Genomic DNA, 12952 nt, shown 5'->3' with positions numbered 1-12952 from the left:
ACTTTCAAAGGTGAAGCTGAGAGCAGACTTCAGAGCCACAGCACGATTTCAACTCAGCCTAGTTTGGGGACACCCTGAATTTCTGGAGAACTCTGAATGAATGTGAGAGAAGAGAAGTGAGAAAAAAATCATTTGGAAACTGGAATTTTATATTGCAATGATCCCAAGCTCCTAACTGAGACTCTTGTCCCTTTAAAATTTATCAACAAAACGTTATTTTCTGTTTTCTCTCTTCTGTCATTTTAGTTGCCATGGCTGCCATTTTTCAAGGAGCTAACCATGCTCCTCAGAGACCAAAACAGAAAAAGAGAGACCTTGAAATAGGATGTGTTAAGCGCCTTTGATTTAATCGATTGGGACAACTAAAAAGATACAAATGTTTTCCTCGTTGAAAGGTATATTAATGTTTCCTAAATGCATTGCTTGTTAACTGATTTATTCCATGACCTAGAAAAGGCTTGAGATGTTTAGCCATAATTCATCGTTCTCCTCCCTCTCAACTACATTTAAACCAGCACCTTGAAGATTGGAATCTCCGGGATTCCAGCAGGCCGACCCTGCTTTTAGATATTGAAATCTCGGCAGTGGCATGCAAATGACACTTTAACACATTAAAGTATTTGGAAACCAGCCATCTGTTTTGCTGTGTGACCTTACACTAATAAACAAAAGATACCATATAAAGCCAGGCGGGAAATGAAAGAAAGAGTTGGCCGACTTTGAAGTTTTTCTCCATCCACTTGAGTCTTTTAGAAGCAATCTCAGAACCCAGGAGCCGAGGGGAGGGCACAGGGTGCCCTTGATATGGCCGCAGCAACTGCGCCTGCAGAGTCCGGGCTTGCTGCCTTTTGACAGGGAACTACAGGAAATTTCAAGGATACACCAGGAGGCCTGCAAATAACAAGTTTTTGTAGGATTTCTCTCCCCAGTACAATCCCAGCCCATCCTTTGTATAACACCCTTTGGTGAGGAAGGAAGTCATATGTCTGTATTTGTTTGTCATGCTGTAAAATTTCTGCTCTACTCTTGGGGCTAAATTAAAGCTTTCAAAAACGTGTGAAAGTAAAGGAAACTGTGGTAAGAGGTCTAGGAGGAGAGCCACTTTGAACTCTGATTTGCTGGCTTCCTCTCCTTGAGAGCAGCAGATTCTTACGTTGGTCAGAAGCAACTTGAATATTGAGAGACTTCCTCGTGGCTTCCACAAGTTCACCTGGAAAAACCTGTTGAACCCAGAGGAGAAAATATAATTTTTTTCTGGGTTATGTGGCATGGAATTCGAACTGTAGACCCATTAGCGCCCTGATGGCTGTGAAGTAAAAGCTGAATTGGATGGGAATGAGATGTGTAACCCAGAAGGAACTGGGGGTGGGAGTTAAAAAGTGGCAGGAAAGGGTGGATATTGACAGGAGGACTGGGAGGAGGGATACAAGGGTTTACTCAGAGCAGACCACACTCAATTTAAAGGGTGGAATACTTTGGCGCACTATCTGACAATCCAAAAAAAGAAAGAAAGAAAGAGAGGTGGCGTGGGGGCCTCATCCTCAAACAGCTTTATACTGAGCTAATTAAATGTGAATCTCTCAGCTCTTGGTTCACTGATGTGAGGAAAGACTGACTGAAGAGTTTCAGCTTTTGAAGGGGATTCTGTTTATATATATGTCAACATTCAGTTGGAGGTGAAAAGGTTAGCACTTGACCCAGGAAGTATCCATGTTTGTTTCAAAAATAGATCTGCTCCATAAATTTCTTCACCATTCATTTTTTCCATGATGAACTTTGATTATGATAAAGAAGTTGTTGCTATTTAAAGAAAATCAAACTATTACATAGACATTGGCTAGGTGCAGTTACACTTACAGGGGAAGCTTCAGCTACATGATGAAAAGCATTTACTCTTTTTTTTTTTCAAGAACATGATCCATCTCTTTGAAATTACACACCACCCTTCTCCCCTTCCTCACGTGAAATGAGCCAACTTTGTCGGAACCAACAAATTGTAGCCAAGCCAAATACATGGATGCTTAAGCATATCTGAAACTTGAATATATTTATTACAGACATCTTAAGACCCGTAAACTCTGCTCTGGATCATATCACTCCAGATCTCAGAGCTGCTCATGATTGTACAGGAAATGGGGAATATCACAAAGGCTAACTAACTGATAGAACTCAGTGTGGTACTTTAGGGACATCAAAACATTGTGCGACATGCAAAAGCCTATTCACGAATCACACAAAATATACATTCATTGTGCCATCCATCACATTAACGATTGAGTTGAAAATACATCATATCCAGCTAAGGTAACTGTGGAAAGAAGAAGCTGGTTCGAAGAGTACATTTAGGACCCGAATAATCTAGCACAAATTTTAGAGTGTGGCCAGAGAAACAAGAAAGGGGTGGGGATGGGGAGAGACTCAGCACAGGAAGCAAGGTTTCTGACCTTGTATTCTGCAGGCCTTCTTAACTCACTGAAAGAACAAATTGAGGCTACCCTCTGAGGCATCTGATTTTAAATGAGATCTCTTATTCTTTAACCTACAATCACATAGAAAGTTGTACCAGCTTTGAGAGTTTGCCCACCCTGTTTTAGTCACTTAATCTAAACATTTCTAGAAAATCTGTATAAAGATAAATCTTTCAGGACAAAGTATTTACAACCAGCAAACTCAAACACTATGAAATTGAATTAAATTAAGGAATGAATTAATTGTGTAAACACGCTCATGGTACATCTCTTCTTCATGAGCTCCTGGACTCTCCTCTTTCTCTAGTCTGCTTTATGGGCAAAGTAGGGGAGAACTGTAAATATACACATAGATAAAAGATAAGGGGCCTCCTTCTGACATGATTCTGCTGGCAAGGAGACTATATTCCAAAGGGCATCTGAAAGGAACAGTAGGTTCTGTGGAAATCTCCTAAAAGTAGGAGTGTTAGGGGCCATCAGAAAATTGATGCTGGCACTCAGTCTGCATTAAGGAGCCAACACTCCCTCCTCTTTCCCTTCCCCATCAAGTCTCTATTCCAGAATTCTCTGGAAATACATTATCTTGGCCAGGAGTCCCCCAGATAGGATCAGAAAGGAAGAGAGAGATTGTAAATGGAAAGGAAGATAAGCTAAGAATGTGCTTTAGGTGAGAAGTCCCAGCCGGAAGACTAGCCTGGGCTGCTGAGTTTGGGGCTGGGGCGGCATCAGTGCGAGGTAGGTAGAGTGTCTGAGGCAGAAGACCCCGGGGAAGGAATGCAGGGTGACGAGCTGGACTTTTCTGAGGATTCCTCGGCCTTCTCCTCGCTTCCCGGTGGAGTGGCTGGAGAGATGGGCAAGAGGCCCTCCTTCTCTCGCTTCTTCTGCTTCATTCGGCGATTCTGGAACCAGATCTTCACCTGGGTCTCATTGAGCTGCAGGGACGCGGCAATCTCCACCCTGCGGGCGCGCGTCAAATACTTGTTGAAGTGAAACTCCTTCTCCAGCTCCGTGAGCTGCTTGGTGGTGAAGTTGGTACGCACTGCATTGGGTTGACCCACATAGCCGTACTCTCCAACTTTCCCTGGGGGCAAGGTGGGAAGTGATGAGAGAAAAAGGTAAAATTTTTATAATTGATATGAGATTCCCTACACCCTTCAAAGCAACATTTAGGTAAAGGGGGAATCAAGAATTTCTCAACACAAACCGTGCTGGAGAGTGTGAGTGATGAGGTGTAAAGGTTGTTAATCTGAAGCCGACCATTAACTTCATCAGACCAGTGATTAATAGAGCCTAGAGATATTAACAGAACGCCCCCCTACACACACAAACACACCTACCCACTTCCCCATTTCCTACTTCCAAAACCTCTAAAGCCCAGCCCCTTTGGAACCACAACAGTCCCAGATGTTCCTTTGCCCCAGCTGCACCTGGGCAACCTCCCAGCACCCTACAGCACTAGTGGGAAACAAGAACTTGGGGGAAAAAACATAATTAATTTGCCTTGCAAACTAAACATACCAGCTCCTTCCAGAATCATCAAGGAGCAATCTTGGAATGGCAAGACTGACCTGTTTTGGGAGGGTTTCTTTTGACTTTCATCCAGTCAAAGGTCTGAGCTGGAGAAGACGTCTCTGATGCAGGGGAGCGACAGGCTTCTTGGTGGCTGGCGTGGAGAGGGGACAGGGAGTTATTATACGTGGCCAGGGCCAGGCTCTGGTGCTCTTGTCCATATGAGTGGTGAATGTACTGAGGCGAGCCCACCGCGCCCCCAGCATAACCCTGGTGGTGGTGGTGATGCTGGACCATGGGAGATGAGAGATTTCCAGAGTAAACAGCGGGAGCGCACGAGGGGTACCCACCACTTACTTCTGCTTCCTGATTTAACGCGTAGGGGCTGTAAGGCGCGCCGAAGTTCTGCGCACTGTAGCCTGGACCACAACTCGAGTGGGAGTAGGACACCCCCAGGTTCCCGGGAGTCTGGTAGGTGGCCGGCTGGGGGTGGTGATGGTGGTGGTGGTGGTGGGGCGGGCTGATCTGCACCCCCCTGCTCACTAGGAAGCGGTCGTCGCCGCCACAGCTGTTGGCACTGACCGCGCACGACTGGAAAGTTGTAATTCCATGATCGGAAGGGTAGGCTCGCGCTGAGCAGGTTCCCGAGTCGCCACCGCTGAGGATAGGGTATTCCAGGAAGGAGCTCATTCTTGCATTGTCCATCTGTCACTGAGTGACCGGGTCCTGCGAAGCTCTGGGCGACCGTGCCAACTTTCTCACTTCCTCCATGGGGCTGGAGAAGAAAAATGATATGAATGTACAGTGCGCAGGAGGGGGGGCGGGAGGGCGGAGGGCGCTAGGGGAGAGGCACGTGACTGTATCAGCCAATGGCCGAGCCTTCTGCGAAAGTTTGCTGGCTCCTGCGGTGATGGATCACCGTTTCAGTGGCATTTAAATCCCCGGCGCTCCTCAGTCTAGGTGACGCGCAGTCGCCCCCCCAGGCAGCTCGGGCAGCAGCAGCAGCTGCGGCGGCTGCAGGGGCATATTCGGAGCGCTGGGGCGACGGGCAGCGGAGGCTGCCTTCTGCGCGCGCTGACTCTGATCGCCACCCTTCTCCGGGAGGGGGTGCTGGGAGGCATCCCCAGTCACCGCCCCCTCCCCACGGTGCACAGAAAGAGGAACTGGCAAGAGGTGAGAAGCGAAGAGGGCTCCGCGCTCTCTTGGGTCGGGAATCAGGGGGCGGGAGCATTGTGGGCCGCCACTAGCACAGAGGCCGAGCCCGGAACGCGAGGAGCTGTAAGAGTCGCTCCCCGGGCGCTTTCACTGCGGTCCCTGCTGTGTTGCCGTGGGACAGTGAGGAGCGCCGAGAACTGTGGCGTATGACGAATCTGGGCCACCAACTCTCCAAACTCCAGAAGGAGAGGAAAGTGCGCAGAGGGCTGGCTGGCTGGGAAGATCTCGAGTGGGCGTGGATGGGAGGAGGGCAAGAAAGGAAACTTCCCTTCTCCAAGGAGGGTCTTGAAGCCCCTTTCTCCCCTTCCCCCCTCCCCCCACTGGCTATTAGCATGGCAACGGGGAGCTTCTGTAATTCGACGCCCGGGAGCGAGTGAGCCTTGGGAGTTAAGCTTGCCGGAAGAGGTCGGGGTGGCCCGGCTCTTCGCCCTCCCTCTCTCCCCGCTCTCCGCCCCTTTCTCCTCCCCATTCAGAATTGCTCTGGGAGCCCTACGGGGTCCGGAGCAACTCCGCCGCTGGATTTTGAGGGGTAGGAGGCGGGGGAGAGAGATGACGCTAGCGGACGTGGCCAGCGTGGGGGCCGGGCCGTACGCTGCAGACCATCTGCCGGCTCCCTAGGACCCAGAAGTCTGGGTCCTCCTAACCCGACCTCAGAAGGCGAGCAAGTACACAGCTCCAGCAAAGTACGCTAAACTACCATCCCCGCCCCCGCAACGTTTCTCGTTTTCTGGAGGGGGATGTTAGGAATGGTAGAGCCTCCTTTATCCACCCCCATCCCGATTCTGCTGCACAACTGAAGTGGGGGTGAGAGCTGGCAGGTGGGAGGGCGGTGGACAGATGGTTGATGGTGGATGGGACATTTTTTTCCTCCCTTTTGTGACTGACTGTAGTTACTTGTGTGAACCTTCAAGTCTCTCCCTAGAGAGACACGTGTAAATCTGAGTGTCATCCCAGGACAGGGGTCCTGTTCTCCATCACCCTCATCCTACCCGGATGCTGACGGGGTCGTTAATTGCTGTTTACTATTAGGTTTCGTGTCAACCCTTGGCTTATAGAGAGAAAAGGCCAGAGGCCAAGAATTGATGCATTCTTAGGTAAAAGAAATCCAAAGATCATCCAAGAAGTTTTGTAGCCAATGCTGTGCAGGTTTTACTCTGACCATGTTTGCCACATTGCAATCGGACAGATGAAATTTATCTGAGGATTGTATGTGGATTTGGGGTTCCCACTCGCCTCTAGTTTTCCCTTCCCAATTAGAAGAAGGAAGTTTTGCTCGAGGCAAGCACATTTCCAATGTGTTAGCCTTTCAGGTTTCTGTGTCTTGTTCTCCACATATAGGAGTTCCCTCCTAACCTGTCCACAACTCTGGCAGATATTTGACTATGGATTCCTTCAGTAGCAAAGAAATATTTCCCCTAAACATTTCCTTTTGAAAGTGTACTTTCCTGTGACCTTTGACCCATCCCCAATAATGGTTAAGAAGGAGGCAGAAAAGGTCACTCCTGCCCCAATTGCAGCATCTGGGGAACCTCATCCTGGAGAAGGGAAAAGGCAAGGCAGCCCTACCGATGGTGGCTTCCTTGGGAGTGCCAGGCCTCCAGTCAGGGGTAGAGAAGGGGCTCCTGTTGGAGAGGAGGTAGGACGTGAGTGGGTCTCGGCTGGCATTGCGAAGGATCTGCTCTCCCAGCCGAACCCATCGGTACGTTCTCCTCACTTGTCTCTTTCTTGTCCCTTTGTTGGCCTCCTCGGCCGCCGGCCACAGGGCTCGAGCCACAAAGCCACCCTAGTCCACGTGCCGCTCGCCTTCCTCTGCTTGTTCTCGGCCTCTGGCGCTCCTCTCCCTCCGCCTCTCTTCCTCCCTCCGGGCCTCTTTTCAGGATGGAATCCTGGGTGGAGCGTTTTTCTTGGGATCACAAGTGTGCGCTCGCACCCTCGCCCGCTGCACGCGGGCGGGCGACCAGCCTGCCTCGGCTCACTGCTCCCGGCAGGCCGGGCTCTCGCGGCCTGGCCAACTCCGCCCCGGCTGGCTGCCCAGAGCGCTGCTCTCCCGGCGCGGCTCACAAAGGCAGCCTCCTCTGGCCACGAGCCCGCAGGCTTCCGTAGCTCGGTTCCTTCCCCACCCCCACGAAATACTAAGGCTCACTTCTCCTTGTAGGAGACCCTTGGTCCTCTGGGCAAGTGGTCTAGTGCCCCAAGACTCGAGCTAGTCTCTTTAACCCCCCCCCCCCCGGAGAGTGGGTGAAAGGCGAGCTTGGTCACTAAATGATCGCCTGCAAGCGGCTGCTGGGCTCAAAGCGCCTCTTTCAGGGCTCTTCTACTAGAAGGGGAAGGAGCGAGGAGGAGACAAAACATCGCCGAGGCCCGAGCGGTTCACGGCATCCGCGGCTCAGCCAAGCTGTTGTTTTTAAAGAGCAATAAAAATGAATTATGACTAAACGCCTTCTAACTTAATGCTTTCGGACGGGATCCCCGGCAAATACGTAAGAGGATTTTTATTTGTGCATGTGTTCCTGCAATTGATCTCTTTGATGACATTCTCATTCATAGAAAGCGTTTGATTTATGAGTGTAGGATGAATCGCAAACAGCAGCGGCTTAGCCCTGGCCGCAGCCCGGCCGCCTGCTCAGCTCCGCTCTGCGCCTGGGGCAGGAGATCGGCCGGGGTCTTCACACGCCTCCACCACTGCCGGGATTAAGGGGCCAAAGAGTGGGGGAAGGTAGGGAGCATACCTAGGAAGAAAGATCGCTGTTTCCTAATAACTTATAAGCCTTTGCTATTGAGAGCCGGGTTCTTGAATCAACCCGCCCCCTACACATGTTGCTTACACGCTGCGTTTTCTCACGGTCAGTAGCCATCAGAACAGAGCTCAGTGAGGGAAAAAATAAACATAGGGAGACATAAGAAGGAAGGAAAAAGACAGAGTAACCCAGTAACATAGCCTAGATTACATTTTATTGATATTTCATTTAAAGTGCTTTTCTGCTTTTTCTCTCTAGAAACTGGTTTAATTTATAACCTAGGGTGTAGAAACATTCTATTTTAAATCTCATCTTGCTAACCTGACTTCAAAGATTTAATGGTCCATTATTTGCCATGTAAACATATTTAAGAATGAAATATTGATTTTTCTGACCCTGGGGGAAAAAAAATCCTAGTTTGACTGAACCAAAGGATTGGAAAGAACTCTTTCCAAAGTGCATTTTCCAACTGGTAACCTCTGTTTTGTTTTATTTTTGTTTTTCTCTTTCAGGTCTGTTTGCCTGGACCCATCAACAGCTGGGAGACTAATCAACCACACTGAAAATGTTCGGGGATTTGTGGGGGAGGGGTTTGGAATGTAGATGTTTGAAACAGATATGTATAAATAAATGAATTGTTGATAACTTAGTTATTGACCTGATACCTTAGTTATTGGTAGCTTGTTAAAGAAACTTCATGTTCCTCCTTCCTGGAGTTGGGGGTTTCTGTAGGCACTTTGTTTCTCCACTTTCAAAAGCTTGGGCTTGGCCCAGCTCTGAGGCTGCCCAATCATGTTTCTATTACCAATTTAAATCTATGGCTTGAACCTCTACATTGAAAAACCAAATCCATTCCCTTAAAAAACAACAACAACAACAATAACAACAACAAAAAAAATCCCCACACTTCTCAGAAGCCCTAACCATTTTTTGGCTTTCTTTTCCCTTGCTGACTGTTGAAGACTTTGAACATGCCCCCTTTAATAAATATATTAAAATTGAAAAAGAAAATGGATTGTTCCAGAATTTTATTTACCAAGTTAGACTAAAAGAGGAAAAAGAAACCGTTATGAGCCTTAAGAGGGGGAGAAAAAAAATAAGAAAGCTACTTATAGCAAAGGAGAATTTATTCTACCAAAAATACGCATGACAATGCATCCTAATGTAATACAAAAATAAAAAGAAAGTGAAGATACAATTATATGATCACTTTCTTGCAGGCCTCATATATTGCTTTCAGGAAATCACATAGAGGATTGTTGGGCTAGATTTAAAACAACTAAAACTCCAAAATAATCTGAAAAAGATGGCTCTGAAACTGGGTCAGGGGAATCACTAAAGAGAAAATCTTCAGCATTTAAAGAAGGGAGAGGGTAGATGGATGGAGAAGAAAATAAAATTAAAATTAACTCTCAGAATAAAAGAAGGCAAAACCACCTGGTCAGAGGGGTTTTTGTTTTGTGATGCTTTGTTTTGTTTTAATGTTTTTAGTAATTCAGATGCTGCAAGTCAATTGTGGTGAGTGTGTCTGTAAAAAAGTCAAAGCTGTCAGCTGAAATATCTACAGGACTGTCGAGGGAACCTGGCAAACTGGGCGAGACTGCATCTGAAAGCTGCAGGCAGGAATCTGTGGAAAAAACGTTAAAGTCCTGCAAAGAGGGGACCTCGAGGGCCTCGGGACTGTCATTGTTTAGGCCAGAGCCACAGTTCTGGCCCATTGTTGACAAGCAGTTAGGAACAGTGGGTGACTGGTGCTGAAAATGTTTCAGATTTTTCTCATTGCTGGTTAAAGGCGAAACTGGGAAACTTTGGGAGTCGCCATTGTGTCCATTGGGAGCCTGCTGCTGAGAGAGGGCATTTTGCTGAAAAGTGTAACCTTCCCTCTCCAGAAGGGCCCCGGAGACGCTGAGGGCTTGCTCAAAGAGCGACTTCTCTTCCTCATCCTCCTCCACTTTCTCAGAGTCTTCAAGGCTTTTAAATTTTCCTTCACTGTTTTGGTTCTCCTTACACTGGGTCTGCCTCTTGTGCTTCATTCTCCGGTTCTGAAACCACACTTTCACTTGTCTCTCAGTCAAATCCAGCAGCGCTGCAATTTCCACCCTTCGGGGTCTACAAAGGTACTTGTTGAAATGAAATTCTTTTTCCAGCTCTAAAAGCTGCGTGTTGGTGTAAGCAGTTCTCAGGCGCCTGGAGCCCCCGCCGCTGCCATCGGCGATTTCCAGGGATTCTGCGGAAAGGGAAACCAACAAGAGACACACGCACAGTTGGAGGTGGAGGGGTCCAAGCAGGGTTATTCCACTGGAGAATAAATATAGCAGAAAAGATCAACTGCAACAAAATGGCCGCCCCTGGATGCAGGAAAGCTATTGTGCTGCCTTTCCTGGGAGCCCAACCCGAGGAGACCCCATCTCTTCCACTTCCATCAAATTCCTGCCTGTAGTTTCCTCCAACCTCTCCATCCGGGAGCAAACTTTATATTAGCCACACCACAATTTATAATTAATGCATCAGCTGCTTAGCTGAGCAAGAGCGATCTATCACTCTTCATTACTGTCAAAAAGCCAAACTCTAGGACAACTAGACAAGAGGAGGTCAGTTCCAACTCAAATAAATCATCCCACATTACACAAGTTAGGGAAAGTTCCCCCACCCCCTTCTTAAAAATATATATATATATGTCTCATAGTGGAGCGCAGGATCCCTTTTCTCAACATCAAACCCGCTCCTGAGCCCACAGGGGAAGGGAAACCAGCCAAGCATCTCTCCCTCTCCCCCTTCTCTCCCAGCCCACGCTCCCCTCCCCCCATAACCGCTCTTGGGGCAGCCCAGAAGGGGAAGAGGGTCCCGGGACCTGGGGCCAAGTCTTTGGACTGACCTTTGTGGCTGAGGCAGGCAGGGCCGGTGGCGGCGGCGGCGGCCGAGGCGGGCGGCAGCGCGGTTTTCTTGGCCGCCTTCTTCTCCTTCATCCAGGGGTACTCGGGCGGCTGCAGGGCGCCGGCGGGCACTGGGCTGCCGCGGCTGCCCGCGGGGCTCGGCTTGGGGCGGCCGCCAGCGCCGTGGCGAGGGTGACTGCCCGGGTTCAGGCTGGGAATGGTCTGCTCAAAAGGAGGAGGAATCAGTGTCGAGTGTGAAAGCGTCGAGGTCTTGATTGATGAACTTTGAAATGTATCAGCGACAGGGGGAAAAGATGTCAGGCACTCAGCGAGCGACGGCTGGCTATTGATAAAACCAATCTCTCGCTCAAATTCGTAATTCATGGCCTTCTCCTTGGAGCCCCCTCGGAGAAAAAGTTCCCTCTTCTGGAGGGGCTTTGGGGGGGCAAGGCCCAGGAAAAAGGCTAGCGCGGAGGAAAAAAAAATCTATCATAGAAGATCGCTGCTGGGGTGTTTTTTTTCTAATTCACTGATTACAGCCGTATGGGGACCGTGCTACTATTAAACTATTGAATTCATGGAGACAAGGTTGAAATTGGACCGAATTGGCTGTCACATGATTGCTTCTGCCCAATGACAATTTGGGCTTTAATCAAAAGAAGCCACTGTCTGTTTGATTGATCCAAAAAAGTCGGGAAGGAACGCCTCATTGGGGGCCAGCGAGGCTTTATTTACACTTTTTTCAGGGCAAAAATACATATATGTGGGTGTGGGTGGGGATGCCTGGGAGTGCGTGGGGGCGAGGGTGCCTGCTTGCCTCCTGATCAGCAAAGATCTGGTGTGTGCGCCTGGGAGTGTGTGTGAGTGTGCGAGTGCGTGCGAGCGGTGAGCCCTGCGCGGGTCCCGCCGGCAGCTGCCCTCTGCCTCCCCCGCACACTCCGCGCATTGTTTGGGACTGTCGGGAAGACGCCTCGCACCTCACAAATCATTTAAGCACCTCAGTCTGACGCCTGCAGTCATTAACAAAGTAATCCATTAATCTTCAAAGTTTTGACACCCGAGGGCCCCCGCATCCCAGCCACATAAGTTCTGCTAAAGCAGGAGGAAGAAGCAGAGGGAGAGGGGAGATGAGACAGAAGAGAGAGAGGAGAGAGAGAGAAAAAAAGGAGAGAACGGAGAAAGAGAAGAAGGATTCTTTTGGGGGATTCCCCCTTTTATTTCCCCCCTTTTTTTTTCTCCACCTTTTCTAAAACCAGTTCCTGGATCTCTGAACTCATCTGTCTCTGTTTTCCTTCCTATCAGTCTGTCTTTCCCTCTTATCCTCTTTTTTTCCTCTTCTCCCCGCTCCTCCTCCCTCTCTCCTCTGCCCACCTCTCCTCCCCCAACCTCCCGCAGGCCCTCGCCCCCCTCCCAAGCCCGGCTCCGAGTCCTCGCCCCCGGACCCCAGACCCCAGCCCATTGTTAGCCGGCTTTTCCAATTGTTAGCCGGCTATGCATCTGGCTCCACCGGGAAGCGGAAAACGGGAGACGGCTCTCGAAGCTTCCCGACCTCCCTGCGCCATCAACTTTTCAGAAGTGGCTGGAGAAAGATAGATGCATGTGCCAAGAGCCAACAATCCCAGGTCCCTGTGTCCAAATCCCTGTAGCCAGGGCGGCGGCCAGCCAAAGAAATGCCGCCCCGAGCAAACGCGTGCGGCTCCTGGCATTCTGGGTTTCATACCCGTGGGGCTCGGGTGCGGTGAGTATTTCTGATTTCCAGGAAGTCTTTTGGAAGTTAGCAGCAGGGAGGGAGAAGGCGCTTGTTCCTCTCTCTCTCTTTTTTTCCCCTTTCTTTTCGTCCCCTTCTTCTCGTTTTTTTTTTTTTTTTTTTTTTTTTTTTGTCGCTCTGATGGGGGCTTCTTGGTTCAGGCACAGTGAGCCCTCCCTGGCAGCCTGAACTGTCTCCTTCACCTTCCTGATTCTTGGCCACCAGGGACGTTTGCACTCGGGTTCAGTTATGGGAAACGGTATGGTGGGTGAGAGAGGGCGACCCATGGAGGAATTATAAAGGTTCTGTTTCTCTGTTCACTTTCTTTTTTCCAACTTCGAGACGAGACTCAGCGCATCTTGGACTGTGCTGGAGGGTTCAAAAGATAACACCTTTAGGTAC

General features: G+C 49.3%; 2 protein-coding genes across 3 annotated transcripts; both read right to left on the bottom strand.

Moving 5' to 3' along the window:
- Window positions 1-2042: 2042 nt before the first annotated feature.
- Window positions 2043-4767, bottom strand: HOXA1 (homeobox A1). Of its 2 annotated transcripts, XM_006201830.4 has the most exons (3): window positions 4335-4743; window positions 4037-4131; window positions 2043-3549 (listed from the first exon to the last, which is right to left on the bottom strand). In XM_006201830.4, exons 1-2 carry the CDS (start codon window positions 4680-4682, stop codon window positions 4072-4074), a joined length of 408 nt encoding a protein of 135 aa, XP_006201892.1. In that variant the 5' UTR covers window positions 4683-4743; the 3' UTR covers window positions 2043-3549; window positions 4037-4071. The 2 variants fall into 2 exon arrangements, with proteins under 2 accessions (XP_006201892.1, XP_006201891.2); XM_006201829.2 differs by having other exon boundaries at window positions 4037-4767.
- Window positions 4768-9386: 4619 nt separating this feature from the next.
- On the bottom strand, window positions 9387-12167 carry HOXA2 (homeobox A2). The gene is made up of 2 exons (XM_031674181.2): window positions 10806-12167; window positions 9387-10157 (listed from the first exon to the last, which is right to left on the bottom strand). The coding sequence occupies exons 1-2, from the start codon at window positions 11185-11187 to the stop codon at window positions 9418-9420; spliced, it is 1122 nt and encodes a 373-aa protein (XP_031530041.2). The 5' UTR covers window positions 11188-12167; the 3' UTR covers window positions 9387-9417.
- Between the last annotated feature and the right edge of the window lie 785 nt (window positions 12168-12952).

Source organism: Vicugna pacos, chromosome 7, assembly GCF_048564905.1.
Source record: "Vicugna pacos chromosome 7, VicPac4, whole genome shotgun sequence".
Classification (NCBI taxonomy): Eukaryota; Metazoa; Chordata; class Mammalia; order Artiodactyla; family Camelidae; genus Vicugna; species Vicugna pacos.
This window is presented reverse-complemented; position numbering and strand designations above follow the sequence as displayed.